We start from the raw sequence: 16,768 nt of genomic DNA on the forward strand, positions 1-16,768 counted from the left end.
GGACCACTTTTCTTGCCAAAGCAAACAAGTCTAGTAGTCTCCTAGTTGTAGACTACTAGAATTCTGCTTTCCCAGTGTCTTCACAGGGCACACTGCACAACACGTTATCAGGACATTGTACCCTGTGATGTGGTCTGGAAAACAGGACAGTAAAAAAGACTTGGGAGAAATAGAGTGAAGAATATGGAAAGAAAATAATAGACATTCACTGTGTAGCACCGCTGCTAATTTAAAGGAAATCTGATATAGTAAACCATCCACTGTAACAATTCTTTTAGTCTCTAACAGTTCGCTGTACTGAGATTTGAGTGTAATAGAAAATTTCAATCAGTTTTTACATTTTTCACATACCTTATCATAATCTTTCTCATAACAGATGAAACATGCACAGTAATCATTCTCAATTCAGTAATTCAGCTATGTTTATTAAGAAACACAGATCATCTCTTGCATCCATTCCTTTTCTGAAGCCAAACTCATGTTATAGATAAAATTGCACTTATAATAACTCTGTTATAAATTATTTCAAGAAATACTTTTAAATGACTCCTGAACATTTCACAGAGTTAAGTTTTAGTCTTGGAGATGCTTATGGATCAAACTAGATTAGTGGGAGGAGACTATCACATAGCCTACTACAAGGGTTGAATAGAACTGATGAGCTTCTGATGCAATGTTCAATCCTCTCTCATGGTGCATCCATTACTAGATATTCACTTGGATGCTGAATTATTGATGATGAGCTAGCAATCTAGGACTTCACCAACCAAATTTATTCTCTACCGGATGAAACTGCATATACATTATGACAGCAAAATGCGATGAGAAATCATGTAGGCTGGAGTATCACCAAATTATACAAGACTCCTGCAGTTTTAGCCAGAGAAGCAGGGCAAACAATGAAAAGTTAGTTATTGAAACCTCAAGAGAACTGAATATAAACACCATCATGTAAGTGACATCAACAGAAAAGAATTACAGAAGCATTTAGAGAAGAAGAAATGGGATGTTTACAAATCCATTCATAGCTTTTCTTCCCATAATAGCGCTGCATTTATACTTCTCATTTCAGAATATGCAAAATATGCTTCATAATATGCAAAAAAGAAAAATTTTCAAGAATTTCTCTGACTAATCCCCAAACATATCATTCTAAAAACAGGATAAGAATGAACTTTCTGAACTTCAGTCAAGAGTTCACAGCATTAAGTTATTATTTTCAAAAAAAAAAAAAAAAAATAATAATAATAATAATAATAATAATAATCCTTCTGTCAACTTTTACATAGTATTTGATAATATTCCAAACATAAAGAAATTCTTTTGGCTTGGAATTATATAACTAACTGCAGATTCTGTTAGTATAAATATATCATATCCAAAGTTGTCTTCTTGGTTATAGAAATTTTGGACTGTATTCAACAAAGAGCAATCAAATTATTAGCATCTTTTCTCTTACCAACTATTGCAAAGGCAACCATTATTTCTGTGCTGTAGAAATAATGAAGTAGAAATATAGAAACTCCCATGGTAATAACAGTAAGGTAACGAGAAACCGCCTTGTGTCATATTTTCCTAGTAATCAGTTGCAACCCTCTCAGAGGCAACAGGATTAGGATGCTAATGGATGAAAATGGTAGAACAGTAGTTGCAGCAGAAGGTATTGTTGAGGTATTCAGTGATGAATTTATAAGGGTGTTTCATCCTGATCAGGATAGAATCATGAGAAACTTATGTGCAGAGGACATAAGAGAGGATGGCTTAATTGTGAGTGAACAGGAGGTATTTGAGGAAATAATAATAATGATGTCAATAAGGTGATAGGATTTGATGACATATCACCAAACATCTTAAGGGAATGATCCAAGGAATTGGCAGTAGCATTGGCATGCCTGTTTAATAAGAGTCTTGCACCAGCACAAGTTCCAAGGGAGTGGAAAGAAGGTAAAATTGTTCCACTGAATAAAGGTGGTGATAAGGCTGAAGCTTCAAATTATAGAACAGTCTGTATATCTGGAGCTGTGGTGAAGGTAAGATACAGAAATGGGTTGATAATAGCAGTATTCTATGTGGTTATCAAGCATTGTTTTTTAGAGGGGGGGAAAGTTATGTTTCACTAACTTATTTAAGTACTATAACATGGTGACAAATACCTTGGACAAGGAAGATGTATATACAGTGGTGTACTTGGATTTTTCAAAAGCATTTGATAGAATGCTACACAAACTGTTAAATAAACTGAAATAGATGGGATTGGATAACAGACTTACTGAATTGGATCTGACTGGCTGTCCGGTATCAGAAAGCTGTATATGGGGGTGCAGCATCCCAAAAGAGGAAGGTCACTAGTGGTATACTGCAGAGGTCATTTTTGGGACCATTGTTGTCCAGTTTGTATGTTAATCATACTGGGATGGGTTTAAACTAGTGATATGCAGTGTTTGTAGATGATGCAAAATTGGGGGAGAGCAAAGCAGAGTCAAGTGGATGTTATAGCCTCACAAGAGGACTTGAATAGACTGCATGAATGGGCAGGTAAGTGGAACTATCAGTTCAATGTTGCAAAGTGTAAGGTTTTGAGATTTTGTAAGCAACGATGGGATGCAAAGTATACACTTGGTGGAGAAATTTTAAAGAAAAGTAGAGGAGATTAGAGATCTAGGAGTGATGGTGGACAAAGATTGAAATTCAGGGGCCACATTGCACAAACTGTGAAGTCATCGCATCGGATAATGGCAATGATGTGGAGGACCCTAACATACAGAAATAGGGAGGTTATGATGCCATTGTATAAGGCCTTAAGCAAGCCTCCATATGGATTATTATGTGCAGATTTGTTTGCAATGTTTTCATGGCGATGAGGATATGTTAGAGAGGATACAGAGAAAATTAACAAAGGTGGTCACAGTGGTCTTTGGAATGTAGCGTACGAGGACAGATTGAGAGAATGTAAGTTGCAAAGCCTCATGAATAGGAGGAAAGGGGAGGATATGATTGAGACATATAGGCTGGTCAGGGATTGTTATCAGGTTGACATGGAAGTGATTTTTCATAGAATGGGAGAAGGGGGGGGGTAGAACAAGAGGCCATCACCAGAAACTGTATAAGGAGGGTGTGAGCAGAGGAGTGACGAGATGGTTCTTTGCATGGAGAGTGGTTGGTGAGTGGAATGCATTGCCTGAGTGTGTTGTGAATGTAGACACATTGTGTGCAATGGTGTGTACCTAACATGATGAGTCTCTGACTCCATGGAGATCAGATGATAATAATAGGTTAAAAATTAACATCACCAAATTAATTTAATTTTTACTCACATTGTTCGTATATGGCTGGCATACAGTCAAATTTACAGAGTACTTGCAAGACCTGAAAAAAAAAAAAAAAAGTCTTGAAAAAATTTAAAATGATATTTCTTACAAACATAATTTTAAAATTTTATTTTAATTTAATTTCATAATAAATTATAAACAATATTATCTTTGATAACACCATCAATTTATATTATTATTTCTATATTATTATTACTGTAGTCAAAGAGTAATGTATGTGGAATTATAAGTAAGGGTGAACATGAATTTGTTAAGGGGCATTTGATTCAGTAATCTGACTGCTTTTCATAATAAAGTAGCAAGAGAAGCTGATGAGTGAAAGGCATATATTGCCTTCAGATTAGTGAAATGAATTGGAGATTGTCTGAGATACCAGAAAGTAATATACAAGGCAGCACTCTCTCAAGGAAGGAGAAGGTCATAATTGGAGTTTCACAGTACTTAGTACTCAGACCTCCACTGTTTAACCTTAATATCAATGACACTGTAAGTGGATTGTAGACAGAAGACAGATATTCAGTTGGTTACAGATTATGTAAATCTGGGAAAAGTATTAGTTTAATGATGATAAGTTGTTCCTTGCAGGATTATTTAAATAAGTTGGACAAGTTGGGTGAATGAAATAGATTATCAGTTTAATGGACTTATATGTAAGATCTTGAAGTTTGGGATCCATGGATGGAAGGATGTATACTCTGTTGGTGAAACTATGCTGGAAGAAGTGGAGGAGGCAAGGAATCATCTTGAGATGATATTGAAAGAAATGCCAAGTTTAAGGTAATATCGCAAAGGTGGCAGGTGGCCCAGAGGACCGCTACATTACTGAGAAGGATGTTGAACAGCAGAGATAGAAAAGTGGTGATTCCATTGTACAAAGCCCTGATTGGACCACATCTATGCTTAGATATATAGTCAGCAGTATTTGATGGAGATAAATTAACCTTAGAGTAGGTACAGACTGTACAATGTTAGTTATGAGGATAAACTGAGAGCATGAGGTGATATGATTGAGACAATGAAACTTCTGGGAGATCTTTTGTATGGTAGAACAAAACAATGAGAAGGAGCAACAATAAGGGGGCCATCCCTGAAAGCTGCAAATGGAAGTAGTCAGCAGGAAAGTGAGAAGTGATATTTTTGCATGGATGGTAGGATTCTATTGAATGTATGGCCTCACAGGATGGCGAGAGTATGAACAATAGGAGTTGATGACATATCAGTTCTTAAGGGAATGTTCCAGGGAGTTGGCATCAGCCATGGTCAACCTGTTTAACAAGAATCTCGAAATAGCACACAAGTGGCAAAAGAGTGGAAGGAAGGTAAAATTGTTCCACTTCGCCAAGGTAGTTATAAGGCTACAAATTATAGGCCAATCTATATATTTGGAGTTGTGGTTAAGGCATTGGAGAAGTTGCTGAGAGCTAGGATACAAAATTAGTTGACATAGCAGCATTTGCTGTGATTATCATTATGAATTTGGTAAAGGGAAGTCATATTTTATCAACTTATGTAGTGGACCAGGAAGATGCATATGCAGTTGTATATCTTGATTTTGTAAATGCTTTTGATAGACTGCCACACTGCAAACTGGTAACTAGATTGGAAAAGATGGGACTGAATGCTAGATTAGTGAATGGAATAGATGACTGGCTCTTAGATAGGTATCAGCAAGGTGTGTATGGGGGTGTAGTATCCCAGAACATTAAGGTCATTAGTAGTGTGCCGTAGAGGTCTGTTTTGGGATCAATTTTTTTAAATTTGTATATCAATGATATTGGGATGGGTTTAGCTGGTGACATGCAACTGTTTGCAGATGATGCAAAACTGGGGAAGCAAAAGGAAAAGGCCTAGTTGTTTTCTGGAGCGGAATTTCAAACAGCAATGCATCCCCTATTGCATCCTAAATCTATTCCATGGGGTTAAGATCTGGGGAGTGTACTGGCAACTCAAGATTAATATCATGGGTCTCCAGAAGTATCTCCACTGCTCATGTACAATAAAGTGTGGCATTGTCATCCATAAAAATGAATTCTTCACCTTACATCAAACATGATGTTGAAGAACTTCATTGCAATATCGTTCAGTCATAGTCCTTTTTTCCAGCACTTGTAGCTTGGTGTGTCCATTAAACATAATGCTTCCCCACACCATGATCCCAGCATTGTTGTATCTATTCCTTTCAAGAACATTCTCATGATGGTAAGCAGTACCACTTTCACACATCTAGAATCAGAATAAAGACTAAAATGATTCAACTGTAAATATTACATTAGTCCACTGGTGTGTTTTGTCCAACTGTTATGGATACAACACCACCAAAAATGTGAAAAATGTGTTCTACAATGAGTTGTGGATAAAGGGAGGCATACTACAGGCCTTCAGGAATATAAGTCAACTTGTCACAGATGTCTTGCCACAGTTTGAGATATCTGCATACCTGTTTTTGAACAGAGCTGACTTACAAATTGACCTGCCATGGGGTGTTAATTACGTTTTGCTGTCATAACCAAAAAATCTGTCTTCATGCTCTGTGGTATAGTGAAGGCAATCTCTTAGCAAATGTCTGCAATACATTTCATTGGTTTGAAATGCTGCTCAGAGTGTAGATACAATTCTACATGAGATTACATACTCTCTGCCAATATCAGTGATTCAGCAGCCGCCTTCAAGCTTAGTGAATTCAATAATCCTTATTTTTGTAAAATCATCTAGATGATGTCTTTGAGACATTACAAGACATCCAAGTTTGCAATTTATTCCTTCAATTCACTTAAAGCAGCCTTTTGCCTTTGTGCACGATTCAAAAATTTGAATGTGTACTCACTTTCTACATGAAGTCTTCAGTTATAAAATTTCCACGAGCTGATTCATCTGAATTTAGTGTTTGTCCTTAGGTTATGGACACCAGTGGTTAAAGTTTTGCACTTTAGATCAAAGACTTGAAACAGAATACTACAATTTGGGACCTGCACAAAGATGTAGAGCAGGCAAGACATTTAAATATTACAGGGTACAAGAAGTAGAACATGATGATGAGAAAATGATAATGAGCATGATAATGAGAAAGACAAGGTAGTGGGGTTGGAAAGTTATATTTTTGCACAAAAATTCTATCATACTCCAAGTAGCAACTCTGCAACCAGTTTTACACAACTGGTTGCAAAGTTTGTAAGTGACTGTCATATAGTGAAGAGTGAAGAGGATGAAAAAAATAAATAAACATATACCAAAATAATGATTCAATTATGGAATGAGCCGCAGAAACTAGTGGGTAAGGTCTCAAGATGTGTAGAAGCATATAACCTGGTGGGAGCATCAAGGGTCAAAACAGTGTTTCCAAGACAAGTACAGTAGTAAGTTCACTAACCACTCTTATTACAAGAATCATTAGACCAAAATGAAACAGCTGTAACTGTAGTTCGAAATAGAATATTATCAGTTCATCATTTTCATTCAACAGAAAGCAATTATTATTATTATTATTATTTATTATTATTATTACCCAAGACCTCATGGAGTCAAAGAGGATTTATTCACACACACATCTCATCATACCATGTCTTAAACACACTCAAACTCCTTGCAGACACCACAATCTCAGGCAAGGCATTCCAATCATTCACAACTCTGCACAAAAAAAAACCTGCCTCTCACTCCCCTACTCACACCCTCTTTATACAGTTTCCAGGGATGACCGCTGGTTCTCCCCTGATCTCCCACTATTCTCTGTAGAACTTCTCCACCATTGATCTTATAACAACCCCCTTACCAACTTGTAGGTCTCTATCATATCTCCCCTCTTCCTTCTCTCCACCAGACTCTGCAAATGCAAATTACATCTTCTCAATCTTTCTTCATACTCAACATTCCAGAGGTCAGAAACTACCTTAGTCAGTTGCCTTTGGACCCTTTCCAACATCTTTTCATCCTTCTGAAAACCCGATGACCAAATCTGGGCACAATAGTCCATGTGTGGCCTAATCAAAGCCTTATACAATGGAACAAGAATCTCCCTACTTCTACACGTCAGTGTCCTCTGCATCATTCCCAGAAGTCTTTGTGTTGTCTTCACAATTTTGGCGATGTGTCCCCTAAATTTTAGATCCTTATCCACTATCACCCCCAGATCTCTTATTTCCTCTACCTCCAACAATATATTCTCACCAAGCATAAATTCTGCATCCCATCTTTGTTTTCCAAATTTTAAAACCTTACATTTTGCAACATTGAACTCACATCCCCCATTTGCTTGCCCAATCACTCAATTTATTCAAGTTTTCTTGCAAGGCCACAACATCTTCACTACTCTTTATGGTTCGTCCCAACTTTGCATCATCTACAAACAACTGAATATCTTCATCCAAATCTTTGCCAATATCATTAATATACAAGTTAAGTAGTAATGGCCCTAAAACAGACCCCTGAGGTACTCCACTAGTGACTTTCCTTTTCCTAGATATCGCATCCCCATACACAACTTGTTGATACCTATCAGATAGCCAGTCTCCAATCCAAAGCACTAATCTAATATCCAACCTCATCTGCTCTAGTTTGACTGTCAACTTATCATGAGGTACGCTATCAAAAGCTTTTGCAAAATTCAAGTATATTACTGTGTATCCTTCTCCTCTGTCCAAGGAAGCAGTCACTTTATTGTAATAAGTAAGTAGATTACTAAAACATGACCTCCCTTTAGCAAATCCATGCTGTCCATCAAAGATTATACCCTTGTTGTCAATCCAACTCTGGATCCTAGTTCTCACAAGCATCTCCAACAACTTAACCACAACACCTGACACACAGATAGGCCTATAGTTTGATGCTTGAGTTCGATCACCTCCTTTATGAAGTGGCACAATCTTGCCTTCCTTCCACTCTTTAGGAACTTGACCAAGTTCAAGACTCGTATGAAAAAAATATCTCAAGGCAGGTGTCAACTCTCTGGCACATTCCTTCAGAATACACGGTGATATATTATCAAGTCCCACAGAATTATTTACATCTAGTTCACTCAACTCTCCAAACACCTCTTGCTCACTTACAGTCAGTCTCTCCTCCCCCATCATCAACTGCTATCAATCTCTTCATGAAGTCACATTCACAAGATTGAAAGATCTTTATGAACTACTCATTAAGTATCTCCACCACACATTCTGCAACAGCTGTCTTTATACCATTTCCTCCAATCAATGTCATCCTTCCATAATCATTCTTTCTTTTGCTGGCTACATATCGAAAGAACTCCCTAGGATTCTTTTTGGCTTCATTAGCTAACTGCTGTTCATACCTCTCTTTAGCTACTCTCACCAACCAAGTCACCCTCCTTGCTGGTCTTTGTAGACCTCATGAAATTGGTTACTTCCACTTCTCTTATGCTGCCTCCTTTTTCTCTGTATTGCATGCTTAATCTCTTTATTCATCCATCTCACACCTACTTTATTTAACCCTCTCACGCTTGGAATACATTTAGACATTGCATCTACTAGATAGTTTTTGAAAATCCCCCAAGCTGCATTGATCTCTTTTCCAGCTAACTCCCCATTCCATGCTACACCCACAAGCTGTCTCCTGAGCTCTTCATAATCCTCCCCCCCCCTTGTAGTTCCACATATACCCTTTTCTCACAGGGATCCTTGCACTGCTGGCAACCACCCAGATAATCACCTCATGGTCACCTTCACCAATTGGTGGATGATTTGACACCTCATTTATAATTACATCCTCTGATGAGATGACCAAATCCAAAACCCTTAATACTCGTGCGCCCTCTGTTACATACTGTCTGAGGTGGTTATCCCTCAAAAACTCAAGAAACTCATTTTCTTTACTTCCAGTTGCTATCTCTTCATTCCAGTCTATATTGCCATAATTAAAATCACCCATAATGATCACCCTTTTCTTATTTGCTTGGCTAATTTGACTATACATTTCACTATCACCACCATCCACATTACCAGGTCTATAACAACATCCCACAAAGTATTTGACTCTATTCACCTCTATCTCACACCATACTGCCTCAAAACCACTGACCCTATTTCCCTCTTGTATCTCTACCTTGTATGGACATAACTCTTTCTCTATCATCAGTAGCACTCCCCCTCCCTTTTTACCCCTTCTATCCTCATGAAACTTATCATACCCTTCCATCTCTCTCTATTCCTGTCAGGATGTCCTCCTCATCTAACCATGTCTCACTTATTCCGACAATCTTTGGGTGAACAGATGCAATTAGTGCAACCATTTCATCCGACTTGTTTCTTATACTTCTAGCATTGGTATACAAATACAACAGCTCATTTCTGGATCTACAGCTAGTTCCACTCACTCGATATGATCTCTCCATGCTGGACTGGGGCCATTTCCCTTTCTGCTTCTTCATTTTAGAACCCTTTTCAATTCCATCTGTTTCCTCTTGATCCCTGGTCATCCCATATCTTTCCTGCCTACACATGCTCTCACCTCCTCTTGGAGCATCCACCTTTCTCACACTGTGTATCCCTATCCACCGTGAGCCTCCCCGTTTCGCTGCTTCTCTTGCACACCCATTCTCTCATTTTCGATACTCATACCACTTATTTCCCCATTCATATCCACTTCTTCAATCTCTCCTTTCTTACTCTCCTACTCTTCCAATCACTCCCCTCTCGATCTGATTCATTCTCTCTATTCACTTCTCTACCTTCCAGCAGCAGTCTCTCCAAGCAACTCACACCATAACCACTCAAATGCAGTCCATCGCTCCCATACAGCTCACTTCATCCCTCAAACTCATTCCACACATTAACAAACTGTACTCCCATCTCCTCACACATTTCAGCCAGAATATCATTCATAATCCTTGCTCTCGAAATTCACTAAATTTGAAATATTAATCTAATTACAGTGATCAACTAAATATTCAATCCTCTTGTTATCAATTATTTAGAACTCTACATAAAATGTATATTCATATATTGCCTGATTATTTAACCACAATTAAATAAATCAGCAGAGTGATTTCTCATTGTAACCAGAAAGTGAGATATCAGCATAATAAAAAAAGTAATAATAAATAGCTAGAGTACTTTAAAAGCTTACCAAAATATTGTTTTTATTTTTCTTCAGTTATACCTCTATAGTGTATTCAATTGATTTTGACGAAAACGAGAATATAATTGTTACTTATGCTGCTGATCCCATTAAAAAAAAAAAAAAAACTCTTATTATTTCAATTAGGAACACTCAGTTATGAAAGGAAGATATTTTCACAGGAAGAGAATATTAGAAATATAACAATTTCAAGGAGGACACAGTGAACAGAACTGGGGTATGGATATTGTGAATGATAAAAGTAGAAATTCAGCAGAAAGGTAGAGTTCGGGAGGTAGTATATCTGAAGCTATTTGGTGTGTGATAAGTGGCAACAGGACAAAATATATTGTTTGCTGCTGCTGCTGTAGGCCAGCCAGAGCAAAAGATGTGGATGACATACATCAGCGAATTGACCTCAATGAGCACAGAAGGAATGAACATTATTGGGGTGGGGAGGGGGGGAAAACTAACCATTAGGACAGACTGGAAGGAGGAAAGAGCACATGGGATAGAAAGAAATTTAATTTATGCAGCTACTAAAACATGATTACTTAATCCAGCATTTGACGGAAGTTATCCTAGGTTTGAGAGTACTAGATCCAGTATTAACAGCAAAGAATTTGTCCAATAATCACAGTATCACTTGGCCTCTAAATGGAGAGTCATCATGCAGTCTTGATCTGAGATGACTGAGCATGTGTGGAATTTTCAATTAAGAAGGAATATATGTGGAAATAAAAAGATGATGATTATGACAAACTCAGGAGGCAGTCCTATGGTATAAGGAACTGCAAAGGAAGTATGTTCATTATGCAAAGAGAAACAGTATCAGACTGCATATCCACGGTCCTTCTGACCCTGGCTTTGAAGTCTGATACTGGAAAAGTATCGGGTAGGTGTTAAATGAATGCATAACATCAGGGCCGATTTTATCATTAGACGAACCTAAGCAATCACCTATGGGCACCAAGACTTCAGGGCGGCAGATTTTGCTACATATAAAACTATATAAAACTAACAGGAACTCCTGTATTCCATAAAATTCATGTATGTAAGCATACCATTTCTTTGCTGGACATATATACACGTCCAGCACACCTGGTTAATATTCTGTCCACCTGCTGAAAGAACATGGATAAGAAGTGTAGTTTAAAAGTCATGTCCAATAGAAGGGGCAATAATTCTTCACGCTGAAAAGAACACTTAACTAGATTACTTGGCGTATGTAGTAGCTATGTTCAGTTGCCTACAGCAAGAAACAGTTGCTTGCTGTTTGCTCGGTAACCGGAATCTAAGTTATATCAGACTAAATACCTATGAGTTATATTCATTTTGCTGCTTGTTTTTTTTTTATAGTATAATTATAGTTTTTAATGCCAGCGCAAAATAAGAAATCCTTTCATATTTTCTTCACTTCATATTGTATCACTATGGAAGATCAATGTCACTATCAATTTTTTGGCTAATTATTTTAATCAACAATAAATTTTAAAATTCTCCCAGAATTTGATTGAAGATAATTTTTGTCAAACAATTATTTTATAAATTCATGAAAATCCGAATCTAAAATTGAATACAGCCTCCATCTGTTCCAAATGAAGTATATTCTTTTTTATTCATAACCTTAGTTCGAAGGTTCGCGCTTTTAAATTTTGCTTTATAGAGAATCATATGTAAATATCGTGTAATGCATAATTTTTATAAACATAATCTGTAGGTTTTTGCATTTCAACTTTCTTTATTCCCCCCAATCACTCCCTATAAATTGAAATAAATGGCAGTTATGAAGTCAACTGTTATGTACATATTTTCGATATTATGTGGCAGTTTTGAAGTAGTGATATTTTCATTACACTTTATCCTTCGAAACATGTGTAGGTGCATGCATCAAAATGAAATTTTATTTCCAAAATTTTCATAAGAGAATTAATTCGCCTTTAATGGCTAACTCCCCTATTGTAGAAGTAAAAGAGGCCCTATTGCCTCTTCTGCAAATTTTACTGCTTCTCTATGCATCAGGGTCAGCCTCTACATTGCTGCTTAAAAACTTCGCTTGTACGAAAAATATTATATGCCACCGATTGTTATAATCCGCTTGCAGGCAATTTTTATAATCGATCATAAACAGCTGTATTCGCTTTCCCAAATATTGAAAGGTTTCGATGTATGAAAATTAACGATACACAAATGTTATTAGGCGTTCTGGATCCGAGCTTTTCGACATATTCTCGAATATTATTCTCCTCAGAATATTTCCACTATAAAATATTTATTCATAAAAAATGCTTAGAAAACTAAAATGACAAATTCCAGGAACATCTAGCAGGACACTTATTCACCTTCCACGGAATACAGTTTGGGAAACCCTGGAATACATAGTGTACATGGAAGTAGTGTAGTATGCTATTAAAAATAACTTTTGTAAAATGTTTTAAATCGATAACTAAATTATTTCATTCTGGTGAGTGATTTTTTAAAATAGTTAGGCATAAAAATGTATAGACAGAAAATTTTTAAAATCTGTAACATTTATTTTTAAGATGTATATAGGCCCACTAATCGAATTTTAGAGGCAGGTGCACTAATCGAATTTGAGTATCGAATAAAATGATGCACTAATTACTGCATCAAGACGTTGTATAGGGGCCTAAATTTTCTTTGCCTAGGTGCGTCAGATACTTTTGCACCAGCCTTGCGTAACATAATCAAAAGGATCAGCAAGAAAGAAATGTTGTGGAGGATATACAAATGATCAACAACCAACAGGTAGTACAAAGCACAGGTAAAGAGAGTGACCAACATCATGTGAAAGGCACTATCCAAATAATAGAGGACAGATATTAGCCAAGTGGGCCAAACGAAATCACAAAGAGTTCTTAGGCTACATTGTGAGTAAAGAAAGAAGGATATGTATAATCATTCTGCAAATGTGCATAATCTAGGAAGATGATAATAAATAATAAACAGCCATAAATAACAGCAAATGAGTCTCGATGTTAATACAGCCATGTTGGAGAGATTGGTTAGGAATAGAACACAGGATTGGGTTGATGTGGACATAGCATTCTTTATGATGGTCAGCATGGATTTGTAAAGGTTAGGTCCTGTTTTAGCAATTTACTTGCATTTTATGATAGGTAACAAGCGTGTTAGATAAGGGAGAATCATATACAGTGATATTCTTGGGCTTTGCAAAAGTGTATGATAGACTACCACATGATAAGTTTGTGTACAAGCAGCAGAGGATGGGAAAATATAGTTTATGGTTAGATGGATCAGAGATTGGCTCTCTGAATGATGCCAACAAGTTGTGTATGATGGAGCAATGTCTCAAAAAAGGAGGATAAATAGTGGTATGCCCTAGGGTTCGGTTCTGTTCTTGGACCTGCTGTTAAAAACTTGTTTGTAAATGATATATAATGTGAATTGACTGGGGATCTTCAGCTGTTGGATGATGATGATGATGCAAAGTTGGGGAGAATTATAAGTAGCACTTTTGACTTGAACAAAGGAATGGGATTGTAGTTTTAATATTAATAAGTGCAAGGTGGTGCATTTTGGAGTGCAGAAATATAAGGCCGTATATTGATAGCGCCATACTGCAAGAAGCGGATGAGATTCGAAATTTGGCAGCAGGGGCGCCGACCATATGTGCAATGTGTGCGACGCACACAGGAGCCAGGATAGTAAAGGAGCCAAAGAGGAGGGAATACTTTAAAAAAAAAAACGTTTTTTAAAGTGATTTTTTATTGGGGAGGGGATAGGGGTGCCAACTAAAGTTTTGCCCACAGGCGCCGGACACTACTGGCATGCCCCCTGTTTGGCAATGGTAGTTGATAGTAGACTGGGACTATTGTGTCAAATTTGGTCACCTGGTTTTCATTATGATTTGGAGACATTAGAGAGGGTCCAGGGGCAAGTTACTAAGGCAATATCAGGAGTTTGGACTGCTGGCTATGCATAGATGTTGAAAAAAATGTGAATTACAGAGTTTGGTAGATAGGAGGAAAAGAGGTGATATGATAGAGACATTTAAGCTAGTGAAAGGATTATATCGGATTAATGCAGATGAGATTATAAAAAGAGTAGAAGGCAAGAGGGGGAAATACCAGAAATGTGTTGTTAATGCAAGGAGTGTTAAGGATTTTAAGATTCAATATGAAAAATATGTTGTCAGTTGAATGAACCTCCCACAATGAGTCTGCTGACTCGATGGAGAGTGTAACAATAATAATAATAATGAGACATTATTTCTCATTTTACAGGAAAGTACAAGAGAAATGAGATATCGATAACCAAGTTGTTTAAGTCTCAGCACTGGCTGTCCCGAATGGATGAAAAGAAGCCAAAATATTTCCATTACATAAAGGAGGCACTAAAACAGGAGTAGAAAATTACAGACCAATTAGTATCTCAGAAGTGGTGGTTAAGATATTAGAAAAGTTGGTCAAGGATAGAATTCAGGAATGGATGGATAAGAATATTATTATTATTATTACATGACACCTCCAGGGGGTCCAAAGACTCATCAAGGGAGGGCACTTACTCTACAGCTTTCTGTCTCCACTAACTACAATGAACCACCATCTACACCAATGCCATCTACCACCAAACACCACTACCAGTATTTTCACAGACAAACACAAACATCCATGTCCACGACAGGATTCGAACCCGCAGCCTCTGGAGAGAGCGGACATGCTAACGCTAAAAGGGAAGTGGTTTCACTATAATACTGCTGAACTTTGCAGATTCATTTGAAAGATATCACATTTTTTTATTTCATATGATGATTCAACGGCCATGAGCCCCTTTTACGGGGAGGTACCATCTTAGTCCCTCCTATTTTTAACCGGGCTTGGGACTGGCATAGCTGACGAATCAGACCTATGGCTGGAGGGGGCCATCTTAAGTATTGCTGACTGTAATCCGTGTGTGTGTGTGTGTTCACAGGGCCGGTTTGCGCCTGTTCTGGGGGACGAAAAGCCGAAGTTTCCAGATGAAAAAACTCCCTACCTCCATACGAGACCAGCTAACTCACCTTTCATCAAAGGAGACCAGATAAAGGTTCCTCACATCACAGACGGGAATCGAACCCAAGTCTTTCCGACCAAAGGGCTTGGTCTATACCAACTGAGCTACGGAGGCTAGATACCACATGAAAACTTATGTAAGTTGGAGAAAATGGAGATGGATGTGAAGCTAGTGACATAGATAAAAAGATGGCTAACGGACAGACAAAGATTTATTTAAATAAATTTCACAGCTTACAATTTTATTATATAGAATAATAAATATTATTTCAGAATAATACAGAATTTTATTCAAAAAATCCAATATATTTCATCCAACATTATGCAGACATCAAAGACATATATTGTGGAGTAGAATCAAAGAGAATTCAGATATCAATGATGTGAAACAGGATTCTGTATCTAGTCTTCTACCATTCAGTTTGTATATTAATGATACTGAAAATAATTTGAGAAGCATATCCAGTTGTTTGCCAATGATGCTATGCTGAGGAATGCAATAGTTTATAAAGGTGATGTATAGAATCCTGCACGACCTAAACAAACTCATGGTTTGGGTAAGGATAATCGATAAGGATAATACTAATTCAATGTATCCAAATCTAAAATTATACACCTAGGAATGAAAAAACCTGCAGGCTGTATACTGTAATGGAGTGTAAGAAATTTCCAACAACATATTGCAAAGGTTGGCAAAAAAGCTCCAAGGATCATCACTTGGATGTTTAAGAAATATACTGAAAAGCATGGATTAAGAAGTTATTATCTCGCTTTAAAAGGCTTTCATATGATCACATCTGGACTACTGTGCACAGATTTAGTTACCTGGATATCTTGGGGATATCAAAGTGGAGAAGACAGAAATGCAGTCACCATTTTGGTGACTGCATCGGTATTATTCTTGTTGCTGTTCTTTGGGATTATGGCTGAAGCGACTACGACTATGACACCAGTTTATTATATCTGACAATTGTGTATGTTCTTCTCACTGTTTTGCAGGATGAAAATCCAGTTTCTGGAAGGAAACACTGCCACCCTGTGTAAGACCAGCTAACTTACCTTCAGATGAAAAGCTGTCTATGAGAATAGAATGAAGTTTTGATGGTTAGTGAGTTGAGATAATAAGCAGACAAAAGAGTATATGATACATGTCACTTTTACAAACCTCTACAAAGAGGTTTTGTAAAAGTAACATCTACAGAAATCTTTCAGTCTTTCAATACATAACAAGTATAAGAGAGAGAACAAGGAGTTACACTCAAGAACTGTGTCAGTGCATGGTTGGGAAAAGTGTAACAACTAGATTTTGTCCTTGAAAAGGTGTGAATGAGC

General features: G+C 37.2%; 1 protein-coding gene across 6 annotated transcripts in view; it reads right to left on the reverse strand.

The window, feature by feature from the left end:
* The window catches only part of LOC150104740 (uncharacterized), a 434,041-nt gene that overhangs the window by 174,614 nt on the left and 242,659 nt on the right, over positions 1-16,768 (reverse strand). For all 6 annotated transcript variants that reach the window (XM_090395917.1, XM_090395916.1, XM_090395915.1 and 3 more), the window contains one exon: positions 3,315-3,366. In XM_090395917.1, the coding sequence (XP_090252043.1) occupies positions 3,315-3,366 (52 nt within the window). The remainder of the gene's footprint in view (positions 1-3,314; positions 3,367-16,768) is intronic.

Source organism: Typopeltis vanoorti, chromosome 7 (assembly GCF_054136105.1).
Source record: "Typopeltis vanoorti isolate ZY-2024b chromosome 7, IOZ_Tvanoo_1.0, whole genome shotgun sequence".
Classification (NCBI taxonomy): domain Eukaryota; kingdom Metazoa; phylum Arthropoda; class Arachnida; order Uropygi; family Thelyphonidae; genus Typopeltis; species Typopeltis vanoorti.